General features: G+C 54.4%; 1 protein-coding gene and 1 long non-coding RNA gene across 2 annotated transcripts in view; both read right to left on the minus strand.

The window, feature by feature from the left end:
- Window positions 1–494: 494 nt before the first annotated feature.
- On the minus strand, window positions 495–4536 carry LOC116738090. Its single transcript, XR_004343688.1, has 3 exons — window positions 4469–4536; window positions 4297–4360; window positions 495–1170 (listed from the first exon to the last, which is right to left on the minus strand). It is a non-coding gene; the product is annotated as an uncharacterized LOC116738090 (long non-coding RNA).
- A 4770-nt stretch (window positions 4537–9306) lies between these two features.
- Window positions 9307–26481, minus strand: part of MDGA1 (MAM domain containing glycosylphosphatidylinositol anchor 1) — a 60275-nt gene continuing 43100 nt past the window's right edge. The window contains exons 8-17 of the mRNA XM_030315415.2: window positions 24618–24914; window positions 23494–23778; window positions 21610–21761; window positions 20581–20758; window positions 20320–20343; window positions 19150–19302; window positions 18649–18783; window positions 14356–14486; window positions 14034–14142; window positions 9307–13290 (exon numbers count right to left, since the gene is read on the minus strand). Coding sequence (XP_030171275.1) covers window positions 13199–13290; window positions 14034–14142; window positions 14356–14486; window positions 18649–18783; window positions 19150–19302; window positions 20320–20343; window positions 20581–20758; window positions 21610–21761; window positions 23494–23778; window positions 24618–24914 — 1556 coding nt within the window. The 3' untranslated portion in view covers window positions 9307–13198. The remainder of the gene's footprint in view (window positions 13291–14033; window positions 14143–14355; window positions 14487–18648; window positions 18784–19149; window positions 19303–20319; window positions 20344–20580; window positions 20759–21609; window positions 21762–23493; window positions 23779–24617; window positions 24915–26481) is intronic.

Below are 26481 nucleotides of genomic sequence, written 5' to 3' on the forward strand. Positions count from 1 at the left end.
GGAGGCCAGGGAGGGACAGCCAAGAGTCTTGCCCTGCACTGGTCTCAGCTTCCCAGAGAGCTGCTCTCAGCCTGAGAAAGTGCAGGGAGCCTTGCCCTCAGGGGGTCTCCGTCTGAGGCCTCCCCGACCTAAGCCCTTTTGAAGCTTCCAGAATTACTAGGAAATCCTTCTCCTTCCCTGGTTCATTCATCTAATCAACAAACACTTAGTAAGCATCTATCTGTCATGCTCCGTTTCCAGCACTGGCCCGGAGACATAGCTGTGAACAAAAAGAACAGACAGAAATCCTTGCTTTCTGGGAGCTCACAGTCTAAGGAAGGAACCGCCCCCCACCTCCCCCAACCCCAGCCCCCAGCTTCTGGTCTGGACATAAGACACGGGCTGCCTTGCAGGAGAGGCTGGCAGTAGGAAACAGGATAAAGCTAACCTCCTACAACAGAGAACGCAAAGCATAAATGAGAGGATTAGAACTTTCTCAACGATCCTGGCTAGGGTGGTGAGCGGCTCTCGTCACCGAAAAGCAGAGACTGGCTCCTTTTATTCCCGTAGGGAGGAAAAACAGCCCCACTGTCCTTACAGGCTCTGGCCCGCGCGTGGCCTCCACCACTCCCTCCCACATCCCATTGGAGACAGCCCGGTCATGTGACAAATCCTGATGCAGAGGAGGCTAGGAAACAAGGCGCAGCTGGGTAGCCACGTGCTGCTGAGCCCCGATGCGATCCCCATGATGAAGGGAGGATGGGTTTGAGCTGTCAGCGAGGGATCTGACTCCGGTGTGAGACTTCATTTTCCCCGTGACTCAACGAGGCCATCAGCTCCTAGAGCCGAGAATCCTGTGTCCTGCCTCCACCCCCACGCGTCACTGGGCACCCAAAACACCTCTCGGTTCCACATGTTGATTCAGAAATTAAAAGCTGGTATTATCAGGTATTATCCGTTGATGTGTAACAAACGCAGCGGCTTCAAACAAGAACCGTTTCACTGACGCCCAGGACTGGGCGTCAGTGATTTGGACTGGGCTCTGACCTAGGACCCCTGGTGTGGCCGCAGTCAGGATGGTTGCAGATGGATTCACTTACGTGTTTGGAGGTCAGTGCTGCCTGTGGGCGGGACCTCATGTCTCCAGGATCTAGGAGGATAGCTCATTCCTGCTCACGGAGTCTCCAGGCACTAAGAGCAAGCAAACAGAAGCTGCAATGCCCTTGAGGCTTAGGCTTGGAAATCATGTGACATCACTTCCATTGTATTCTGCTGGTCAAAGGCAGCCCAGATTGGAGGGCTGGGGAGTATCCCACCATCTCTTGGTGGGAAGAGTTGCAGAGAATCTGTGGCCATTTAAAATCTATGTCGTTCTGGTTATCTCTCACCGCATAACAAACCACCCCAAAACTTAGCGGCCTAAGACAATGACAACCTATCTTTTGCTCGGGAATCTCTAACTTGGGCAGGATTTGGTGGAGACAGGCCATCTCTACTCCACCCAGCGCCAGCCAGGGTGGCGTGAAGGACGGGGGCTGAAGTGACCAGAGGCTCACTCACTCATGTGCCTGGGAGCCGATGTTGCCTATCGGCTGAGACCTCCTATTGGACCACCATCCAGAGCACCTTCATGGGGTCCATCCACGTGGCCTGTGCTTTCCCCCAGCATAGAGACAGGTTCCCAGGGTGAACATCCAGAGAAACAGACCCAGGAGGAGCCGTATCACATTCTCCTGGCAGAGGCGGTCACAAAGCCACCTTTCAGTCGGAGAGAAAAGAGATCCACCTTTTGATGAGGGGTGGTCAGGTTCTGGAAGAGCTAATACAGGACCGGGAACATTACTGAGGCCAATTTTGGAAAACACAGTCTACCACATACTTCTCGATTCTTCATCCGTTTATCAAACTCCTGTGGCATACTCGCTGTGTGCCAGGTACGGGGTGAGAACCATTCACACGATTCTCTGCTTCCCAAAGGAAATGAGCCAGCTGACTCCCCGGAGGGTGCGAGACTGACAGCCTTTCTTCAGAGGCATCAGAAGGGGGTCCCTGGGGGAGATGCTGGTACCGCTCCCCATCACACCCAAGAACAAAAAGAATGTACGCTTCAGCAGGCAGGATTCCCATTAGAACCTAAAGCAAAGATTTGTTTTGAGGGTCAGGCCCTCACTTGCCATTGTCACTGTTCTCCCTCCTTCCTATATGCCTGGGCTCAGACGAAGTTGGGGGAAGAGGGAGCTGGGGGGCCGACCCATGGCCCACCAAATGTAATGTCATTGGTGCTCTTTGCTTTTCAGTTTGGGTGCGTGTCTGGGCAGAGCAGGCGCTCACAAAAGTTTGTTGGATTTGAATGTCTAGACTCATGTTATTCTCCCACTAGACCATGAGCAGCCTGAAATCTGGGGCCTTGGCACGAGGCACAGTGCTTTCCACACAGTATGTATTTATACGTGTTTGATGAATGAATTTGATGAATGAATGAGAACAGATACGAGATGCAGTTGGCATTTTCATCTCGTATCTGTTCTCACTTTCTTTAGATCTATCTATCTATATATCTATCATATGTCTATATCTATATCTAACTATATATCGGCATGTCTATCTATATCTATATATCTATATGTCTATCTATAGCTATAGCTATATATATATATATATATATATATATATATATATATGTTTTGCTCATGAATACAAGGTGTGGCCCTGTGCCAAGCAGGCCCCAGGGGCAGGGGGGCAGTCCAGGCCAACAAGAGAGGCTGCACCGATTCCTCAGAGCCAGGCCTACCCACCAGAGCTTGGGGATCTGAACTGAGAGAAGAGACTTGGACCCCCGCCCCTGGCCCCACCATCACCATTCCACAGGCCAGAAGTCACCAGAATGCAGCACACCCCTCCTGCCAGAGTCCCCAGGGGAATAGCATCTAGAAACTACTCTGCTCTTCAAATTTTAGACAAAGAAAAGGGCCTCAAATTCCCATCAAAGAGGGAAAGGGGCACTTTGCACCCCACAGCACCTCATCTGGTCCCCATCTCTAGACTCGGGGTAAAGTGAGCAAAGCGACATCTCTGAGACCCCACCTCCCAACCTCCTTCACCTTCACTCCAGGAGAGGATGTCCGGGGCTGGCCAGCGACCTTCTGGGAACCTTCTGGATTTACAGGGCTGCCCCCCTTCGCCGCCCAGATTGAACAGGACTTTCCTGATGCCTCTGGGAGCTATGGAGAGCGGGACCCTCCTGCCTGTCCTAGTAGCTGCCACCCCCCACCATCCAGGCCGGCTTGCAGTCTTCCAGGACCCTACAGCCATCCTCTCTGCAGACTGTGGGTCTCTCCTCTGTCTTTGGTTCAGTCTCTGGTGATCCTGACACCCAGCCGACACTGCCAAGACCCCTCGGCCTCAGGACTCAGCCAGAACGACATCCCCCCCCCCCCGCCCCCCACGCAGTCCCGCTCATCTCCCAGGACTGCGCTGCTGGCGCTCAGCAGGCTGCCCGCCCCTGGGCGCGGAGCCCGGCGCCCCCTTCTTCTCCGTCGCGGTCCCTCAGCCACCGCGGTCGGGCTCTGCGCCCACACCCACCGCCCCGCCGCCACCGCAGGGCGCCTGGCCAGGACTGCCAGGGCTCGAGCTGGGCTCGTTCGTGCCACCTGCCCACCTCTAGGCGGGGGTGGGACCCAGTTGAGGGACTGAGGTGTGGAGAGACCAGATTGACCAGCTTTCCCGGTGGCCTCAGTGCTGGGGAGGGGGACAGAGACCAGACAGATGCTCAGTCCCACAAACAGAAACAGGGCTATGTCACTGAGGTTTCCATCTCTTTTGTGTGTGTGGGGGGGGTCCCCTTTCTCTGCATTGCTTAGGAATACCTCAACCCCTCATTTCTTTAAATCCCAGGCCTGAAAGAATGTTCAAGTTCAAACCTCCCACACCTCCCCCATTTCACAGGGAAACTGAGGCCAGATGGGTCCGCTTATTCCAGGTCGCAAGCCGGAATTTGGGCCCAGGCATCCCTGTCTCTCCTCAGAGTGCTCTTTCCAGTGGGCTCCAGCTCTGTGACTTTCCTCCTCCCTTAATCCCTTCTCTCTGCCGCTCACCAGTGGAAGCAACGATCAGCAGAGGCCTGGAGGCTTCTGATCAAGAGTCTGAGTTTCCAAGGGGGTCTGTCTGCCCGATGGGGGGCAGGGGTGGGGGGAGGATTGCGGAGGAGCCTGCAAAGGACCCAGCCACAGATCTTGCCCCTCCGTCCAGGCCCTCCCCTGGCTGCCGAAGACAGCCCTCCCGCTTCCCACTATGTGACACGTTCGCCCACACACTCACCTTGGCTGGAGTGAGGCCTCATTAAAATCATGAGAGGGAGGGAGACACCAGTGCTGCACAGGGCCTGCCAATGACACAGGTGTCCCAAAGAGGGCATGCACAAACCTGCACGGGAATGCAAGCCCCCGTGCACGCTTGCACCCCTCCCCACGCACACCGGTGTCGGGCGTACCTCCAACGTTAACATTTGTTGTTCGCTCTGCCTGGGCTTTCTCTTCCTCACGACTTGGCTTGCTACCCCCCACTCCAAGCCTGGTCAACACAACCCCATCCTCCTTCTTCCTCCCAATTGTCTGCGTACTTTTATTTGAACAATCAGCAGGAAAAGATTCCAAGGCCTGAATTCAAAGCCCTTTCCCCATCTCTGTGATGTATGGTTATAAAAATAATGCTAAGAACAGAAAGTGACCTTTATTTCTAATCTGTAGTCCTTGATGACTTCTGGCTTTGCTTTTCTCGAGAAAATAGGTTTTTTTTTTCCTGGTTATTAAAAATAATACCTGTTCATATAAAAATATTCAGGCAATACAGAAAAATCTAAAAATGTGAGTCAGAAGCATCTGAAATTTCATCGCTGAGATAACGACAGATAATCCGGTGAATATTCTTCTGGACTTAAAAAAATGCACACACTTATACACACAGATATTTTTATATGAAAAAATGAAATAGTACTAGGCCTATTTTTTTTTTCCTTATCTGCCCTTCTGTCTCAGCAATGTATTATGGACATCTCTAAATGGCAGCCGAGACACCCACTGTGGGGACATTTGGCACTCTGGGCCTCTCTGACTCATGTTTCACTCTTCTCGCTGCCTCGCAGAGGAGAGTTGATTGGTGGGTGGTTCTGGGGGGGTGGGGGATGGGGACCCTGAGAGCAGGATTCCACTTAGGGCAGCCTGTGTAGATGGAATGAGGCCTTGCAAAGTGCTGAGTCTACTCAGCTGAGCTCTGGCTGGGTCTCATGGGGCCTGAGGGAAATGGAAGGCTCAAAACATTTTTAAAGACCAAAAACTGCTAAAGAGACAGGGTGATGGATTCAGTGGTGAGATTTGCATTTGGGGGGCTTGCCAAGCTGACCTCAGGGCAGGGAGACATGCTGGGTGCTGCCAGGGCCTCATGCTCCTAAAGATGAATTTAGGAGCAGGGGGTTTGGGAAGCAGTATGGAGAGATGCTTCCACTCAGGGTTGGGGTGACTTCAAGGAGAAGAGTTTCGACTTTTTTCTTGGATTTATTTATACCCAACCTCCTTCTAAAAAGGTGTTATAGTAGCTTTCCACAAAGGACATATGCAAAAAGGTCAGGCAGCTAGAAATAGAAAGTCAGGACCAGGAACAATTTCCATCTGAAGTGGAGGGCTGCATGGAAAAGGGCCCTGCTTCTCCCAGCCCCTGGGGATGAGCTGGTGAGAAAAGCAGAATGACCCCAAATGGGGAGGAGGAAGAGGAAGGAATCTGGTTGATGTGAATGGACACAGCACCCAAAGTCAAACCTCTAGCTTTGTCTCCAGGTTCTCCCCCTTCCTAAGTTGACGAGTGTGGGTAACCACAGCACCTTTCTGAGCCTCAGTTTCCCCATCTCTAAACACAAAAATAAATACATCTGCCTTATCATAAGTCTAATACAGGGCACTGTTCCCGTAAGTTACCTGACCTACCTGTATAGTTTTACACTAGGACTTGCCCTTGGATGGGGTCACTTTCATAGTTTACACACTGTACAACTGTGGCCCTGGGAGCAGATGGTCATCAGAGGAGAGATGACAGAGGGGAGGACCAAGGAGGTACATTTATGGTGCCTGCCAGCCACTGCCCCTCTGAAGGGGGCCAAGTCTCAGCCTTTCTAGAAGCAGCAGGCCATAGTCAGTCATGTTTTATATGCATGATTCCTCCTACCCAGCTGATTAGACCAGGGCTGACCCCAGGGTGGCCAGTCAGCTGGTTGCCCAATGATGCGTTTATGACTAGGCACAAAATGGTGTGCCAGTCCAACCGGCCCTTTCTCTAGAGAGGCTGAGTCAGTGATCGGGACTGAAGGGGAGCTGCCATTGGAAAGTTGTGAAGGACAGTTGGAGCTGGAGAGGCTAATGTAGGAAAGTCAGGAGAGGAACCATGTGGGCCAAGTGGAAAGTGAAGAAAGGAAAGTGGCTGAATCACTCCAGGGTGCTTATCTATTGCTGTGGTAGCAAGCTACCCCCAACCTCAGGGGCTTTAAATGATAATTATTTTATTTATATCCCTTGATTTTGTGAGTCAGGAATTTGGGCAAAGCTTGGCTCGATGAGTCTTCTGTTTCTTGTGGCGTTGGCAAAGGTATTCAGCTAGTGGAAGGTCTGTTCTGAATGGTCCAAGGCAGCTCTACTCCCATAGCTAGTGCTTTGAGGGGACAGGGGGATGGCTGGAAGCCTGAGCTCTACTGGGACAGTCAACTGGAGCCCTTCATGTGGTCTCCCCAGCATGTTGGTCTCAGGGGAGTTGGACATCCTATGTGGTAGTTCAGTGCTCCCAGAGAGAATGTCCTAAGGGGTCTTGGCTGAAGCTTCAAGACATCTTCATCTCACAATGTCATATTCTACTGGCCAAAGAAGCCACTAAGACTAATACAGATTCAAGAAGAAGGGAATTAGACTTCCCCTCTGTAGGTAGGATAAGGATCTGTGGCCATTGTTACAGGTGAAGGGTCATAAACTCCTAGATCATCCTTGAATCCAGAATGCCATCTCGTTCAAGAATCCCATCCCTCTCACACCTCTCGTGTTTGGATTTCTGAGAGTGGCTGTCCCCTTCACTATGTATGTCCTTACAATAATGCTTCTGTACTTGAGTGAGCTACAGTGGGTCTCTCTCTTGCTTGTACACAATGAGCCAACCTAACCAAGTGGTGGGCCCTCGGCTCTTAGAAGAAAAATCCCAAGTATGGCAACAAAAATTTATCCCAGATATGATCTGATAAAGCTGGGATAGGGAACCCCTACCCTTGTCACCTTTCTGAGCCTCACTTTCCCCATCTGGAGCATGGAAGTGAAACTATCTGCTCTACTTACCTGAGTCATTGTAACCAAGTAATGTGAGACTCTTCCTGTCATTTGCTTGATCTTGCTGTAGTTTGTATCATGACACCCATGCCCTTGATTTGGAGTCACTGCACAAATGTGCACAGGAGAGTGAATTTTCCTCATTACTTCCTGCCCCTGTGATGTAGGCAAGCTATTTCTCCTAAGGAAAACAGTGATAGATGGTTGAAATTAAGTGACCTTTAAGGACCTCTCAGCTCTGGGGCGCCTGGGTGGCGCAGTCGGTTAAGCGTCCGACTTCAGCCAGGTCACGATCTCGCGGTCCGTGAGTTCGAGCCCCGCGTCAGGCTCTGGGCTGATGGCTCAGAGCCTGGAGCCTGTTTCCGATTCTGTGTCTCCCTCTCTCTCTGCCCCTCCCCCGTTCATGCTCTGTCTCTCTCTGTCCCAAAAATAAATAAACGTTGAAAAAAAAAAAAAAAAAAGGACCTCTCAGCTCTGAAATTCTAGGATTCTGGGAGGGTCTGGGAAAAAGGACAAGGTTGGTACAAAATGATTCAGGGGCAAGTGGGCAGCTCATTGGTGGTGAATGATGGAGGCAGCCCCAATTGGAGTGCATAGTGGGGTTGATGGAGCCAGGAAGGAACCCAGAGATTGTGAGGGGAGGATTGTGAGGGGATCAGGTAGGGGAGCAGAGGAGGGACGGTAGGCCGGGGTGCCGAGAAGCAAAAAGCCAAGTTCATATGGTGGTTGACCAACTTTATTCCTCCTTCTTCATCCTCCTCCCCCTTCCTTGAGCCTTCTATGGTTTTCAGCCCTCTAGGCCTGCACATGCTGTGTTCCCTCTGCTTGGAAGACCCGCTCTGCCCTGGTAGGCCAACCCCAATCATTCTTTGGGTGTCTCCTAAATGCCTCTTCTTTAGAGAAGTCATCCCTGAATCTCCAACCCAAATAAGAACATGCTCTTACTTTCTTTCACAGCCTTAGTTGTATTGATAATGATGTGCTTCCTGGTGTAATGATTAGATTAGTGTCCATCTCCCCCACTTAGCAGAAGCTTCCACGAAGATGGTATTTGGCCAGTGTTTCTTGAAGGAATAAATGAATGAGGACACTGAATTCATTAGGCTGGAGACCGGAACGTAGGTTCCCACTGTCGGGGAGGCAGAGGAGGACCCATAACGGCAGGTGGCAAAGAGAAAGGCTCTTCCCCCTGACCTGAAAAGAACCCCAGCAGCTCACTAGCGCCCCCTCCCGGCCCACCTGCCGCCCCACACACAGCCGGACCCGAAGCACTAGAACACTGCAGCTTTATTTATTGAAACATCCGCGTCCGCAACTAGAGGTTACATTTCGGGGGGCTTGGGGGTGAAAGAGGAACAAAGGGGGGGACAGAGGCTGGGGTGGAGACAGAGAGCAAGGCAAAGGGGTGAGGACGGGGTCGTGTGACTACAACGACCCCAATACCTTTCACCCAATAATGAGGGTCTCCTGTTGTGCTTTTACCTTGGTGGTGGGGTGAGCCTGGGCATGGAGGGGTTGGCTTTTCTCTCAAGTCTATGAGGCCTCAAGGCTGGAGCAGTCCCCTCCTTCCCCTGCCCCTTCTGGGTTGGGGATAAAGGCCTTGGTGAACTGGCCACCTGGGGCAGGAAGGGTGCTTAGAGGCCACAGGGGCAGAGGGCCCTGAAGAGTCGAGCTGAGATTGTGATTATGGGTGCGGTGGTGGGGGGTGGGGAGGTGCCAGGAGGGAGGGCACGTCTAGCGGAGCCCCTGGGAAACGAATGCAGGTGACATGAGGGAGGGGTGATGGTGGACAAGTGCCATCTCTCTGACCTCAGCTTTCCCACCTGTACAGTGTGGGCACTGGATTAAATGGTCTCTAAGGTCCTTTCCAGCTCTAAGGGTCCAGGGATCTCTAGGAAAGAGTGGTCCTTCTACTCCAGCACATACCCTCACACCTGTTCACACGCCTCACACACACATTCCCTCACACACATTCATATGCACACCCCCCACCCTCACCCTCACAGACACACAGCCTCACACATAGCACTGACTCAACAGAAAGGGGCGTGCTATCTTGCCTGTGGAAATGAGGAGGGCTCCCCAGAGCCTAGAACCTCAACCAGGGGCCCCACAGGGACTCCCCAGTGCAGGCTCATTCACCCCATTCCTTGGTACAGACCTTGGAAACCCCCCCCAACCCCCTTGAATCCAGGGAGAAGAAAATACAAGAATTTGTACACTCTCACCCCTGCCCTCCTGGTCCTTAGGGGTAAGTCCACAGGATGAGGACACAAGGACACACTGACCTTCATTCGGAGCCCAGGCTCATGTGAAGACAGAGGGCAGGGAGGGGAAACAGTCCCTTCTGTCTGGGAACCTGGGCAGTAGCTAAAGCCTGGGTGGGCAGAGGGATGCAGCTTTCACAGGGCACCCAGGCCTGATCTGGGGTGGGAGGGGCAGTGGCCTGGGATGAGAGGCCAGAATTTGGGGCAGGGAGGGAGCACCTTTCCTAGAGCAGGTGCCCAGTCACATCTGTACCAGCACCCAGAGACAGGGCAGTCTGGCTGCCAGCAGGAGGCAGTGGCCAGCAGTGTGACACCCTCGGGGCTGTAGAGCACAGCTTCCAAGGCTGGCTCCACCCCAACTAGCCATGTGACCTTGGGCCAGCCCCCCACCCCTGCTCCTATCCATTTACAAGGTGAGGGGCTCAGACCTCTGAGGCCCACCCTGGCCATGAGAGCCTGAGCCAGTGAGCACAGGGAGAAAGAATGAAAGGGAAAGAGGCGGCAGAATATCCCGGAGAAGGCAAGGTGGGAGGGGCATTCCAGGAGATGGGCGTGTGGTCCGCAGGCTTGGCTGGGCACCCTGGAGGGCTGTCTGTGGTCCCAGGGGCAGGACAGCCAAGCTGAGACTTCCCCTCTCCTAACTGTACAGCACCGGGCCCTAGGGGTCTCCCCAAAACATCAAATCAGGGGCAACGGGGCTGAACAAACCCCAACACCATGAGGGCTGACCCTGGACTCCCTGTTTTAAGGCCACAAAATGCCTCAGCCACCCTGACCCAGAAGGCGAGACTGCCCCAGGGGGAGATGCACTGGATCCTGCCAGCCTGGTCTCCCCTGGGCTGGGGGTCTTGATGGGCCACCTACCAGCACAACGGTGCTGACAACCACAGGCACTCAAAGACACACACAGCACAAGTGACACTGATACAGAGGTGCTGAATCACAGGCACACACAGATGCACAAAGACACTCCTTCCTTGCAGACCCCATCTTCCCCCCGCCCTCCCCCCACACACACTGACTGGCACACTCTAAGTGCTCTCATCGCACACTGTTAATGCTAATACACAGTGACACCCACACTCCCTACAGACCTGCCTGCATGCACACACACACACACACACACACACACCAGCCTCACCCATCCACACGTGAGGACCCAGGACCTCAGTGTCCCAAGGAGGAAGTACCTGGTGCTTTTCATCCCTGGATCTCCATACCCACCCCAGCAAGGGCGCAAAGGAAGCACTTGGCAGGTGATAGGCCACTGGTTCCCACTCCCGGGTTCTTCTGGGGAGCTTTTAAACATTTCTGATGCCAGGCTGAACACCAGTCCAATCAAATCAGAACCTCTGGGGGTAGGACCCAAGCATCATGGCTCTCTAAAAGACCCTCGGGTGGTTCTCTTCTGCAGCCAGGGCTGGGAACCACCGATTAATATCATCCTTCCCGCTGGGCAAAGCCTACTGTGGTTTCCATAACAGGCCCACTTGTGCTGGGCGTTGAGGTTGGGAGCGGGGGTGGGGGAGAAGGTTGGAAGGCTCAGAGGAGGAGCTCACAGTCTAGTCGGGGGAGCAGACCCTGCACAGATGGGACAATTAAGGAACAATACCCAGCCGGCGCGATGGAAGTGTGATCTGGGAACCTGGAGCCACTCGTTTCGGACCGAGGCCTTGGCTGGGCCAAGAAGGCAGCCGGGCTGGTCAGGCGTCAGAAGGCCCTGCTCCAGGCCTGGCCCAGCCCCCTGCCAGCTGTGGGTGATGATGATCACACAGGCCTGTCCCCTGGTCCCCTGCCTGCCTCTTGGCATTGCAGTGCTGCCCCTTCTGGGCAACTGTCCCTGCAGAATGCTCTGGGCGAGTCCCTGTGACAACCCCCACCAAAGGTGCTTGCATTTCAATAGGGTCATCTGTAAACTCTTTGTCATCCAGAGGGGATGAAAGGTAGAAATTCAGGCGGTGGCAGGCAGCTTGAGACTACAGACTAGGGCTGGAAGTGGTATATTCCACCAGCCCCCTACAAACATTCGTGTCCCTCCTGAAGGTGGACGTGCATGCCAACATCCACAGGCACTCACTGAGACAGGGTTTAGACCCGGCCTCACAGACAGATATGTGTAATTGCACATGCGGACTCATATTCGCACACACTGCTGCCCAGAGACGTCCCCACAGTGCTACACAGACACAGATCGGCCCACGCACGTGCACACATGTGCGCGCACACACAGCCACACGTACGCAAGCGTGAAGGCTCACCCTGGAAAGAGCTGGTCCTCATCTCCCCCATAGACGGCTGGTTGGGGTCTCACGGGTGATGTTGAGAAGGACAGGTCTAGATTCCACCCTGCCCATCTAGGTTCCCATCCGAGAACCCAAGGACAGGGAGCCCTTTCATAGATCAGGGCATGAGCTCGGCTCCCAGGCAACATGGAGGCCAGCAACTGCCCCACCCTCTGCTGCTGCTCTACAAACCACCACACACACCCCCCCCCCTTCACTGACCTTGGGCAGGGAAGGGAGCAGCCAACTAGACAGTGCTTTGCAGGGGCACCCCCTCTATGCATACCCTCCTATCCAGGGCACTCCTTCATGCCAAGTATATAAGAAATGAAGTTTCCACTCTATTCCCAAATGCCATGGGGGCACAAACTCACAAAAGCAGGCTTTCTCCTCTGCCCCTCTCAAAGTCAAGCCTCACCCCAGAAAACAGCCGGTCTCCACCCCTCCTGGCTCCTCGGAGACACAGGTGGGTGCTGAATTCAGGCCAGCTGACTAGGGTGGGGACTGTGCTCTCAGGAATCCAGCTCCTCGTAGGGTGGGGTGGGGGTTGGATGGGGTAGAAGGGAAGGTGTCAGTCTTCAGACTGCCCAGGCCCAGGACCCTGTGCTGGGTCCCTTCAAAGGGGTACATCGAGGTGAGATATGACGTCCAAGGAACAGGTCAAGGGATCAGGGTGACCTGGGATCTCCACCTTCCAGCTCTCGCCCTGTAAACAGAGGTGCGTGCAACAGGTGCCTGACCTCCCTCGCCATCACCTGCACGGGGACATTCACGGAGCTCACAAAGTACCCCCTGGCCTCCTTTGACCCAGGCCTCCCCCATCCCAGGGAGTCCCAGAGTCCAGCCAAGGGTGGGGCTCCTGAGTCTGCTCCTCTGCTGGCTCCCGTCTGGTAAAGCCACTGGGCCGGGGCTCAGCCTTGAGTTAGGAATGTGGGAAGGTCAGAAACACGCCACAGGTGCAGTTGGACAAGGCCTATGTGGCGCCGAGGTCTCTGGGGTGGTGGACGCCATTCGGGCGAGTCCCTTGTCTCCGCAGAAAAGAAGGTGCTGGCAGGTCGGATAGAAACTTGTGCTTTAATATATCTCTGTGTGTGTGAGTGTGAGTGTGTGAGTGTGTGCGTGTGTCAAACGACTGTCTCCAGGGCCTCAGCGCCGGGCCTCTGTCCTTGTTCTCTGCTCATCCTCGCAGCCAATGCAGGCCCCCTCCCTGGCGGGCCGGCCCTGCCCCTGGGCACCCCGGCTGGCGGGGGTCAGTCTTTGGTACGATGCGGACACTTTGGTGTGCCGGGGGCCGGGTGGGGGGGCCACGCAGCTCTCATCATCTCTGCAACGCCAAGAGGAAGATGACCATGGGCCCCCAGAGCTGTGGGTGGGGCTGGCGGGGGGCTCCACTGCCTGGCATCACCACCACTGTGACAGGAGAGAGAAGGGAGACAGGCCAGGGCTCTGATCAGCTCAGCATGTCAGGGACTAGCAGGCTTCCCCCTCTCTCTGGGGGACCTAAAGTGAGACACTGCCCTCACTGTGCACAGACATGCTTGTAAGCACAGACATCTGGTGGCGTGGGGTGGGGGTTAACTTTGAGCCTGAGAGGGTCCAAATCCTGGCTCTGCAGCTCACTAAGACACGGAGCAATTCACTGGCCTCAGTGGGCCTCAGTTTCCCCATCTGTAAAATGAGTCTAATAGTAAGTGCTACCCCAGAGGGCTGTCATCAGGGTTAAATGAGATCAGATACATGTAGGGCTTTGTACTTTGCCTCGTACATGGTCATCACTCAGCAAATTCCAGCTGTTATAACTGCAAACACCTGGCCCTGGGGGGTGGGGCACACGTTCACATCTGCACCCACACATACCTGGACGCAGACACAGGAGGCACTCGGGTACTGTAAATAACTCAGTAAGTTCACAGGAGGGCAGAGTTTAGTCTTCTCCTTGCCCTACATATGCCCCATAACCTGAGCCAACGTGGAGCCCAAGGTGGGTACCAAACACACCAACACCTGCTCACATAGTCACTGACGCACGCATCCCACCACCTAGTCACTCTGAACCACCATTCAGACACCAGCACCTTCTCCTGATACGGACAGGTGCCTACCTACACAGCTCCCCATAGATTCGGCTCCCCCTACCCCTTCCCATCTGGCACCTTTGTTGGGATCCATCTGCTTCCGGGGACATTCTCCCTTCTTCAGCGTGACGTCATCTATGGCAATATCCCCCAGGTAGCCAGAGCCTCGAACACCCTCAAAAATAATCTGTGGCGGGGTCAGAGAGCAGGGATTAGGGGTGTTCTGCCAGGCAGAGCCCCCAATCCCTTCCCTTCAGTCCACTTGAAAGCCCCCCCTACCCTGCCTGAGTTTCTCCCCAGCTCCCCAGAAAGAGCATGAAGTCCTCCTAAGTGCTCCCTGGTCAGAGCAATGGCCCAACGGCTGGGAGAACCTCGGGGGCCCCCACACCCGGTGACTCACCTGGAAGGGCCCACTGGGGTTGATGGGCACATGGGCTTGCTGCCACACGTTGCCCTTATTGCCACTGAGGGACCAGGCGTGCGTGTCCAGGGCCCCTTTGTTCCGGGACCGCACCAGGAGGTTGAGGGAGCCTGTGGTGGGTATGAAGGGGGGGGGGGCAGTGAGGTCTGGACAAGGACACCCCTACCCTTCCACATTCCCCAAACCCTCCTCTCTGCCACTGCCCACAGCACCATCCCAGACTGGTTCACTGTCCCATTTTCCCGGGGGAGGGACCTCCACACAGGAAAGAGAAGACAGCAACAGGGCTTCAATTCATCGAGACAACTTGCAAATTTTTGTTCATTTCTTCCCTTCCTTTCTTTTTTTTTTTTTTAATGTATATTTATTTTTTAGAGAGAGAGAGACAGAGCGTGAGCAGGGGAGGGGCAGAGAGAGAGGGAGACACAGAATCCGAAGTAGGCTCCAGGCCAGCTCTGAGCTGTCAGCACAGAGCCCAACGCGGGGCTTGAACCCATGAACTGTGAGATCATGACCTGAGCCAAAAGTCAGTTGGACTTAACCAACTGAGCCACCCAGGTGCCCCTCTCCCCTTCCTTTCTAGTCAACTAATCCTGCCCCCACCCCGGCATACACACACACACACACACACACACACACACACACACACACACACCTTCCTCCTCTCAACAGTGGAGTTATCCCAGGGCGGCAGGGCCTATGACTGAGCACAAAGCAGGATTCCCAAAGCACACAGTGCATACCCCTGGCAGGGGATGATACATGGGATGATTTCTGGAGGCATAGGGATGGACTTTAAAATTTTTAAGTTTTCAATACTTATATGTATGTTTTAAGAAATGAATAAAGTCAGTCCTTCCAACTCACAGTTTCTCTAATACTGATGCTTAGTACAAAGCTAAGACAAGAGGAGTGAGTTGCTTTAAAGAGAGATGTTAGTATTTGTGCCACACAGCCATGGTAAGCACAGTGAAAGTAAAATTTTGAGGGCATTAGACGGAGGGTGCTGAGGCCCATTGCCCACAGCCACAGAGGCCTGGAATTCTGGAGGTGCTGGGGGCCCCGGAAAAGAAGGAGGGAATCATGGCTTGGCTAAGAGCACCCAGGCGATGTCATGCCCCTTCCTGGCTCTTCCGGCCCACCTCAAGCCCCCAGTGATGTGAAAGACCTGGCTCAGAGGGAAGGGGAATCAATCTTAGACAGTGCCCGGTGGCTGGCATTTCCATGGCGCTGCCCACAGACAAAGGCACACCATCTGTGACACCAGACAGACAGACCCCCGGTGGGAGAGAGCCACCAAATGTTACCTGCCTGAGATGAAAGGAGTTGGCTTAGACTGAGGAGAGCCAGCGAGACACAAGGTCTGGGGACAGCTGGTGCCCAGAGCTGCCAGGTGGGGTAGCAGAGGAAGGAAGAGGAGGGAACTGGACAGCAAGAAACACCCCCTCCCAAGCAGCAGAGCTAGGCCTGGGTGGGGACCCTCACCGGCAGATGGGGCCACGACAGGGCTGCAGCAAGCTCCCAGGGGGCCAGGAGGCAAGCCCCAATACTTTTCAGGCTCCTCACCAGCTCCAAAGGGGCCTTTCTCTCTTCCCTGTCCTGGAGCTCTTCCCCCTGTTCCTATCCCCCTCAATCTCCACCTTTTCTTCTTCCTCCACCACCCTGCCCCCAGGACACTAATGGGGGAACCCCTCCTTTTTACTACTTAAACAAAAATTGGGTTTCTGTCCTCTCCCCTGAGCACCCCGTCATCTCCGGCATCTCCCCTGCTCAGGGGGCTTCCGGACCGCCTTTCACAGGGATCAGCCAGGGCCCAAGACCTTCAGCCTCCCTTAATGGTGGGCCTGCTCACTTCATTCTTCCCTATCTTCCTTGCCTCCTGCAAAGCCAAAGCGGACTACATGCTGGAGCCTAGACATACCCCAGCTTTCCAGCCTCTGGGCTTTTGCTCAGGCTTTTCCAGCTGCCCGAGACTCCCTCCCCTACCACATTCCCCTGGCCAAATCCTTCTTGCAATGTCCTCTCTTCCAAGAAGTCTTCCTAGGCTTGAGTTGGGAGCCCTCTATGCGTCCTGTGAACCCTGGGTCCTTCAACTGCAGCCCTCCAGGCCCAGACCACTCTCGGCTCTGTGGTGTGATAGTTATTGGGATTAACATCTCCTCCTCATTTGACTCTTTGAGGGAAAGTCTGCATCAAACTGGTATTGGTTCTCAATAATTAAATGCTGACTGAAGAACCTTTCATGACTATCCTCACAACTGAAAAAGGACTTTCATAGAGCCTCATGGTTAGAAGTTACTTTGGGTTCATGAATCTCAGACCTCCCTCTCATTCACTCATTCAACTAAGGAAGCACCACTATGTGCCAAGGGCCGTTCTAGACACTAGAGATACATCAGTGAATAAAGACAAAGACCCCTGCCTTCCTGGAGCTTACATTCTATCGGTGATGGGCATGATAAAGATAATAATGCAGGGAAAGGAATAAAGAGGTATTTCAGTTGGGGCTTTCAGGGACCTCTCTGAGGAGGAGACCTTGAATGAGGGGAGGAGAAGAATGTTCCAGTCCAGGGAACATCATGAGCAAAGTCCTCTAAGGCAAGAACCTGCCCTGAGTATTTAAAGGAAAGCAAGGAGCCCAGTGTGCTCAAGCTGAGTAGGAGCCAAGGGGGAGAGTGGCAGAACATGAGGTCAGAGAAGGAGGCAGGGACCGGATCAGGTACTGGAGGCCTAGAAAATATGGTGATGAAGAGGGCAGAGCAGGGCAGTAACATGACATGGGACAGGGGGCCCCTCCATGGCATCCCTACTGGAAGGTCCTCCTGTCCAGATCTGATGCTTACAGAGTCTTCCTCAGGAAGGCCAAATGAGGAGCCAAATGGAAACGACAGGCCTGGGCAGCGCAGGGCTGGTCACCCAACCCACCTACCCCACAGGAATCTTCCCAGCCGAGAGTGCAATGGTCTGGGTGGATGGTCTGGAGGCCCCAGTGGACGCAGAACCTTCCATCCTACCCCATCCTGGCTAATCAGTTCAGCATGACCCACTACTTTAGCTGGGGAGTCTTGTCCATAAAGAGCCATTAGGTCTACTCTTGCTTAAGGTCACTTCCTCTACTGTGAAACTTTCTGTGGTCTGATAAGGCATGATTCCCAAGATGTACAGTTCAGAAGGAGAAGCAAGACACAGAACAGTGTGTATAAAAGGGGGCAAGATCAAACACACATGTACTGGCTTCTGTAGGCATAAAGTGTTTCTGGAAACTTGCCCCCAAGTCTAAGTGCAGTGGTTGCCTGTGGGGAAGGGTTCTAGGCAGCAGGAGGACTGAGACGAGCAGGGGGCTCTCATTATGTACCTTTTGTACCTTTGACCCATGCAAAATACATGGCCTGTCCCCTAAATAAGTGAACAAACAAATAATAAAAATTTTAAAGACTGTCACTTCCTCGGCAGAGTTTTCCATAACTCAGCCCCCACAGTCAGTCCCTGTTACCAGCTGTCTTGGCCCCTGTCTTGCTGTGGACATGTGTCACAGTGGCTGCTCAATCTTATCTGCTGCAATTAGCTGTTCAATGCCTGTCTCTCCCACTTGACTTTGGGTGCCCCGAGGATGGGAACTGGTCGGTCCTGTTCGTAGCAGCACCTGATGCCTGGCCCCAGAGCAGGAGCTTTGGAAGTGACGGCTGAATGATGAGTTCGTTGATTAATGTGACTCTCCTACCATCTCCTTCCAAGGGCAAATGTACACCCACACTTAAGAAGCAGGACTTCCCCTCATTGCTCACAAAACAGCACCCTCCCAATTCTGTGTTTAGGGCTTGGGGGAGGAAGACAACTCGGGTTGCTGTGTGATCTCGGGGAAAATGCTTAACCTCTCTGATTTATATGGTAACACCGCCCTCACCTGTTGGTTGTGAGAGATAATGAGACCACGGAGACAGAGCTCCCAGGAGGTCACCTGGCACCTGACAGGCACTCAATACATGCAACCTCTTACCTGTTTTCTCCGTCTCCTCCAAGACTTGCATGTTGTCCGGCTGGAGCCATTTTCTTTGCAGACTCAGGAAGCCTTCATCATCTCAAAACCTCAGACAAGCTGGCTCTGCCTTCCTCCCTTGCCCAGATTCTGCCCACACCCCCTCCAAGGATATGTGATTCAGCTAAGCTGGGAAGCCCAGGCCTCACATGGGCCAATACCCAGCCTCCTGTGGACTCCCTCTCTCCTCCCAGGCCCAGCAACGTTTGGGCAGACCACCTAGTGCTCCGACTCACCAATGTGCTTCCCGTACATGTGGTAGAAAAAGGAGACGCAGTAGAACTTAGCGCTGGCATTGTACAAGGGACTCACCAAACGGGCTCGGTCCCCCAGTTCCCGAGGCCTTGATGTCTCAATGAACATGTAGTAGCCTGTTGGGAAGGGGCAGATGCACCAGCAGCCTCCGCCTCACCCCACACAGGCCTCTTCCCCTCTGATTCCTTCACTGCCTTGACTTCATCTGACCCCCATGGCACCTTGTCCTCCCTGCCTCACAGCACAGCACCGGAGTCTGGGCCAGTTCTGAGCTCTACTGGACTCTCTCTTCTTCCGAATCCCCGTGAAGACAGAGTTGTGTCTCCCCCTCAAATTAGGGCTCCTTGAGGCAGGGCGCTGTCTCCCCTCAGACTGGGTCTCCCTGAGGGAAGGGCTGTGTTCCCCCCCTCAGACTGGCCTCCCTGGCACTAGACCCCTCCCTGAAGCTGTCCTTCATTCCTTGCAGCAGGCCATGTCCTCACCCTCAGGGGTACCGCTGATATCAGTGGGGGGACCGGTGTTGGGGGAGCGCTTGGGATTCTGGGTGAGGGCGTTCTGCCGTGTCCAGTCAAAGTTGTCTGTCAGGTCCTGGGTGTAGCCACAGATCTTCTCATCTTCAAAGTGGCAGGTGTTGTCTGCTTTGGGGTGAGGGTGGGGATGAGACAAAGAGGGTCAGGCTCCTTGGGTCCCCTGGTCCAGCTTTGCCCTCCCTGGCCACCCCAAGGCAGGTCCCGTGCATCCAAACGGTGGACCCAGGATCTCAGGGCTTGAGAAACCAGGCAACTGGGCCCTGACAAATTTGTTCCCAGAACAGAACTTCTTAAACTTTGTGCACCACAGACCCTCTGTCATCTAGTAAAGGCTAAGGACTCCATCTCAGAATAATAATTTTAGATGCATAAAATGAAATACACAGGGTTACAAAGGAAATCAATTATGTTGAGATACAGCTGTCAAAATATTTAAAACACAAATCCGTGTTGTAATAATAATAAGTGGGCTTCTTTATTATCTAATTAAATAACAAGACCTAGTGTTGGGTCTAATAACTGCTGTGATTTTGAAGTTCTAATGAATGTTAATGATATTTAGAAATAGCTGTAACAACTTTAAGGTGATGTGAAAGCACCAGGTTTGTACTGATGACAAAGTCACAGGTAGTGATGTTACTACTGCGGTTTGTCGCCTACGTTCATCACTGAAGGAGATGTTAAGCTTCTGCTAGAAGTTAGGGAAAATGAAGAAGTAATTGTATGCCCTTCCATGTTCCAGGATCACGGACCCCCCTGAATTCTATGTATACACAGATCCTTTGTGGGGAACAGATTAAGTACCCCTGCCAGAGAGAAAAGGGGACGTGGATTAGCCTGGTCTCTATTTTTCTTTTAAGGATTGTGAATGGTACTGACTGAGGAGGAAAGGCCCTGAGTTCGAGACGTCTCCCACCCCTGACCCCCCCCCCCCAACCACCTGTAAGCCCCAGAATAAATCCTGGATATACATGTCTCCAAGCCTAGCCCTGTTCCCCTTGGCTTCTCCTTCCAGCTGCTGGCCTCCACCCATTTTCTGAGTATCTCTCAGGGTCTTTTCCTCCCACCACGGGAGTCTTTGTGTCCCCAAAGGGAAGAAGAAGTGGGAGGGAGTTGTCTCACCTGACAGGTTGGGAGAGTTGATGGCTGAGAAAGAAAGTAGGAAAACCAAGTCAGAACTGAGGTGTGGGACTGCACAGAGGGTGCCCAGGCTTGGCACCAGGGGACAGGGTTCCCGAAACCAGGACTGGGGTCCAGAGGGGTGACAGAGTAGAACACGACACAGTGGGGGGACCCAAGCTCTGGACCCATGTGGTGAGGTTGGAAGGGGTCCCCAGGGTATGGGATGGGCCCCCCCTTACCACCACCACCACCACCACCTACGCTCTGTGTAGTGAATGATGCGGGAGGCCATGTCACCAGCCCCGAAGGTGGTGTAGGGTGTGAGGCGGACCTCGTAGCTGTGGGGCACACGGAGGTCGGTCAGAATGTACTCCAGCAGCTGCCCCTTCTCCACGCGCCGCACTGGGATGGCCTTCACCATGGCGTTGTGCTGATTCAACTGTAGATACAGGGAGTTCCCAGATGCCCAGCGGGCCACACCCTCCACCAGAGCACCAGCCCAGGCCCTGGTGAGACTTGGAGGGTGGGGTGGGGGCAGTGTCAGGGAGCAGAAAGCATAAAGGACTAAGAACCCAGACCCTCAGTTTCCCCATCTGTGAGATAGGACAATCACTCCTTCTATGCCTGCCTCCTAGGGCTGTCTTAGTAAGCGATAGCAACACGTACTGAACAACAAAAGTGTGCTGGGCGCTACGCAGAGTAACTTGTCATTATTAACTCATTTACGCCTCAAAATAACACTTTTATGAGGTGGAACATTATAATTACTCCTATTTTACAGATGAAGAGACTGAGGCCAAACAGATGCAGTTTGCCCTAGCTCATACAGAGCTGGATTCTAGCCTAGGCAGTCTGCCCAAGAGCCACACTTTTACCCTCCACACCTAATGCCCCTTGGGCAGAACTACACCGAAGGAGACTGTACAAAACATCCGCATAGCTCTGGCCTTGCATTCTAGAGATCCTGTGGACGAGACTGACCCCACACCCCACCTTAAGCTCCTGACCCAAGAGCAGGTTCTACATTTTGGGAACACAGCTGGTGGCTCTGCCCTTTTTCCTGTCTGAATCCAGCAGACCCAGCCCAATTCTCAAGCCTGTGCCCAGAGCAGGAGTCCAGAGGGGGCAGGTCCCTAGAGCCTCCCAGTTTCTGCTGCTGTGTCCAGAACACTTTCTAGGTCTGAAGAGTTGTCTATAAGGGGGTCAGGCCCTGCCTCCAACCCCTTCCCACGGCTTGATGGACATTCCCAGGGTCAGCTTGCACCCGGGCCCCTGTCCCCCTTGGCCCACCTGGCGGACACTGAGTCTGTAGTTGAGCAGGGGGTCGACAGCGCCAGGCTCCCTCTGGGTCCACTGCAGCACATAGGAGTAGTTCTTGGACAGCTTGTGGCTGCGGGTGGGGTTGGGGGTGTCGAAGTAAAACTCCGGGCTGTAGGCTTTGGCTGAGAGGATGGGGATGGGGGCGTGGGGCCGGGGAGGGTGGGGGATGGGGAGAGATACAGAGAGAGGGAGTGCCGGAAAGGGAGACAGAAGAAGATGGCAAGGAACAGAGAGAGGGCATGGGGAGACAAAGAGAAAGGGAATAGAGTGACAAGAGGAGACGGTGGGAGAGGAGGAGATTGGGAGAATGAGGTGCAGTCACAGGGAAGGTGGGAAATGGAGAAAAGGGAGATTGGGAATTCCAAGAGGTAGTATTGGTGAGAACAGAGAGGAAAGGCCAAGGAAAAGCCAGAGAAAAGAGAAATTTGGGAAGACACGGGGGAGGGATATTAGAGAGGACACAGGGAAAGAGGATGGGGAAAAAGACACAAAGAAGGGTAAGGATATTGAGGTACAAGGAAGAGAAGAGAAAGGAGAAGGACAGAGAGAGACAAAAAGGTGGGGAGACAAGGAAAGTATGGGAGAACAGGGGAGAGGGGAAGGAGGTGGGAAATGTCACAGGGGCCTCTGGCTGGCAGGGCTGGGTGGGGTGGGGAAGGGCTGGGAAGTGACCCGTCCTGGCCCCCTGCTGTTGAGTGAGGAAATCCAAATGAGGACTAAAGGGGCACCCAGTCAGTAGGGGCTGTTGGGAGAGCTTGGGGTGCAGTAGAAGGGCACAGGCACAACTGTGGCTCTCCTCCTGGGATGCTGCCACCAGGTCTAGCGGTGGGGAACCAACTCTCCCTCATGAAGACAGGGGGGGATCAGCAACTCCTTTGGCCACTATGCATTCCCCTCGGCCCCCACCTCAGCCCTTTGACTCATCCAGGCCCGCCTGCAGCCCCAAGCAGCCCACCCGGGAGTGACTTGATGATGAGATGGGCTGAGAGGGATTTCTGGGTACCGAGGGGCCTGAATCTGTGGGGTGACAGCTCAGGAAATGTGTGCTGGCAGGACTAGAGCCACCCACGACGTTCCAGAGAGGCTGCTGAGGGTCGTCTTCTCTCCTCTAAGCTACAGCTCTGGCCCCTCATATTGGGCCTGGGGTCACGAAAAGAGGGACTCCCCCATCCGCAGCTTCTGGGGCCACGGATTAAAGAGGAGGGGCTTGAAACGTGATGGCTGGGATGGGGCGGTGCCCAGGTCTTGAGTGGGCGGGTTTAAACCTGGTGTGGGTGGGGCTGGAGCTTACCTGCTACCAAAAAAAAAAAAAAAAAAAAAAAAAGCAAGAAATGGAGAGCTGGGATTGGACGAGGCCAGAAGGGGTGGAGCCTATGCTTCAGGCAACTAGGGCCTAGGCGTGGTGTGGGCGGGTCTTTAGAGGGAAGGGCCCAAACTTGGTGCTCCAGGGGCTGGAGGGGAGAAGCCTAAACCCGGGGAAGGAGGGGTTTGAGAGAGGCAGGGCTGTCCAAGGCCAAGGAACGGGGCTGAGCTAAAACGGGGGCGGGGGGAGGGGGGCTTAGGACACGTACAAGCGGACCTTGAGAAGACCTACACCTGGAGTGGGCGTGGGCGAAGGGATCTAGCCTGTCTGGAGGGGACCTGGCTGTAAACGACGTCACGGTTAGGTCCGGGCGGCATGGGCGGGGCCTAGACCTGGCATGGGCGGGTCTTGGGAAGGCAGGGGCCTGAACCCAGTACGGGCAACTGGAAAGGGGCGCGGCCCAGTCCGGGAGTGGGCGGGGGCTGGAGTTGGGGCGGAGCCTGGTCCCAGGTGGGCGCGGTTGGGTGGGGCGGGACCCACGGGACGCTCACCCGAGACCTGAAAGAGGCAGGTGGCCGAGCCCACGTCATTGGAGATGCTGCACTCGTAGCTGCCGCTGCTGTCGCGGGTGACGGCGTCGAGGCGCAGTTCGGAGTGGTCGGGAGCCTCGGCGGCGACGGGGACAGCCGGCGGCGGAGGCAGCAGCTGCCCTTTGAAGCGCCACACAGCCGAGGCGATACGCTGGGGGCTGCCTCGGAGCAGCGAGCAGCGCAGCAGCACGGGCCGGCCCAGCGCCTGGCGCACATCCTGGGAGCTGGGCTCCACCTCCGGCGGGACTGGGGGTGGGGGCGGCGGGGGCGGCGGTCAGCGGGGCCGAGTGGGGTTTGAGGAGCGGCCCCATTGAAGGCGACGCACTCGACCCTGCTCCCGCACCCCGCAGCCTGGAAGGATCTCAGAGCGGATACACGCTCGCAACATAACACAATGGCCACGCTCAGAACTCCCTGACCTGCAGATACCCACCCCCCTCCCGGCCATTTCCTCCAGCGTGCTTCCCAGACTGGGCCTTTAGTCTTGCCGCAAAGGGTCCCCTCACCCCACCGTGTAGTGAAAAAGCAGCATAACGTCGGGGTTTAGAGCATGATCCCCGGAGCTAGTTGCCTTAGGTTCAAATCTCAGCCCTGCCTCAAACTAGCTAGTGAGGCGTTAGGCAAGTTACTTATCCTGGGACTCGGTTTCTCTATTTGTCAAAATAAGGGAACGATAGAGTCTATTTATAGGGCTGTGGAGGGTTAAATAAGTTCATGCATTAAAATGCTCTTAGAGTAGGGCTTGGCACAAGGTGAGTTAACTCTCATCGTTATAGTCTCAGACACAACGTGCTCCCTTGAGAGTCTTTCAAACTCCCGTGTCTACCTGTCAAAATCAGTTATTTCTTTGCTCACTGGGTCCCTGGGAATGCAGATGGGGGTGGGGGGCACTTGGTATTGGAAGTGTGACAAGGGTCAGACTTCCCACCTTAGAACACGGGGGTGGCAAGGTTCTAGGGGTATCCGCAGTACTTGGAGGGGGCTGGTTGGACTGGAGTGCACGAAGGGGTGAAGAGGGGGGCAGGCCAGGCTGCGAACCGGGAGGGACAGCTCTGATGTGGTCCAGGTGGGGCGATGGGACTCACACTGCACGTTCAGCTGCACCTGGGCCTCGCGGGGGCGCACGTTGAAGCCATTATACCGTGCCGTCTGGCAGCGGTAGGTCCCACTCATGTCGCGGCTCACGTGCTCCAGCCGCAGCTTCCCGTCCGGAGTCTCCTCCAGGGGCAGCCCCGAGGGCAGCAGCGCTGCCTCCTTGTCCACGCGGGACCAGAGCACCGGCGGCCGCGGCTTGCCTCGAACCTCACACTGCAGCTCAGCGGGCGAGCCCTCCCGCACTGTCACCACGGCCCTGCCCTTGGGCACGCTGATGGTGGGCGGCACTGCGGTGGGGAAGCGGGTAGGAGCAAGGTTAGAGCTCCCCGCTAGCCTCTGCGGTGAGGCTTCTGCTCCCCTCCCCCTAGGAGCCTCCCTCGCGCATCCCAGATGTCCCAAAGATCCCTCAGCATCTCCAAAGCACAACTCGCCTCCCCCCATTCTCCCCACCTCCTGCACCCCCGAGGGTCTCCCAACTCAGAAAAAGGGCTGAAGTCACCCTGGCCTATTCCTTCTTTCCCTTTACCCCAACAAAAGGGAGTTCCACTTTTAAACAGTTCTACCAAAGGATGCCTTCCCTCAACCCCCTCTCTCCTGCCCACTGGCCCTGCTCTAATTAAAGCTTCCATCTTGTCTTCTGGAGTGCTATTACAGATCGCTAGTCGGTCCTCCAACATCCTTACCCCTCCTCCCAAAGTGATAGAATGTCTGGAGGTTAGCAGGGCACACAGCCAGAGTAACCATGATGTCCCCTAGCCTGCTAGCTGTGGCCATGTGACCAAATTCTGGCCAATGGGATGTGACAGAAAATAAGGTTCTTCACAGGGAGAGGCTGTGCCCCTCTTCCCTTCCTTCTCCTTGCAGGCTGGAATGCAGATTGATGGCTGCAGCTGGGACTGCCATTGTGGACAAGGCGGTACACGCTAAGGGTAACAAGACAAGATGGAGCCTGGGGCCCTGAGGATTTGGTGGAGCAGAGCCATTATTCCAGCCCAGACTGCTCACTTTTACCAGAAAAAATAGTACACATCTACCTCGTTTAAGCCACTAGTAGCATTTCGGGATTTTCTGTTATTCACCGCCAAACCTAATCCAACCCAGCACATCACCCAACTGGAGAGTCTTTTAAAGACTTCCATGGGTCCCATCCCACATGACATGGACCAAATTAAAATGTCCGACATCAAATATGAATTATAAATAACTCTACAAGGCAAGCTGAGGTCCAGTTATCTAGTTAGCATAATTTATACTCTGTAAACATTTATACATGTGTTGGCTTTAATTTTACAGTTTTCTCTTTGTATTTTGGAGCCAATTAATTTCTTTTTCCGGGTCTGAATCATTGCCACAAGCCCTTAAAAAGCTTCTGTGCCGTAGGCATCAGGCTGATGAGCCAAATGGAGGAAATGGCCCTGCGCCCCGTTGATTTCCCTGTTTCTAAAACATCCCAGCTCCCCAACTTTTTCTGTGCCCTCACACGCTAAAGGGCTGTTGTCTCCCCGCTTTGAGGCTGCAGTGCCCTCAGGTTAAAACTCAAACTCCTCGCGTCTGCAGACCCAAGGGTCCTGTTCCCGTCTCTGCCTTTCCTACCTCATCTTCCCTCTCTCGTCCTGTATCCCAGCTATGGGATCCCCTTGTAAGGGATACTCTCCCCGGACACGAAGTCGTCTCCCTGTGCAAAAGTCAGGATTCGAAGGCACCTCCGAGGCACCTCTGGTTCAATGTCTCACAGAGGTGAAACGGAGGCCCAGAGAATTAAAGAGGCTTAGTCAAAGTCAGCCAGCTCCTCAGTGCAAGGGGCTAGGGGCTGGAGATAAGATTCTAGGAACTCTCTCCGAAATTATCCCTTCC

The sequence above is a fragment of the Lynx canadensis genome, chromosome B2 (assembly GCF_007474595.2).
Source record: "Lynx canadensis isolate LIC74 chromosome B2, mLynCan4.pri.v2, whole genome shotgun sequence".
In the NCBI taxonomy this organism is placed as follows: domain Eukaryota; kingdom Metazoa; phylum Chordata; class Mammalia; order Carnivora; family Felidae; genus Lynx; species Lynx canadensis.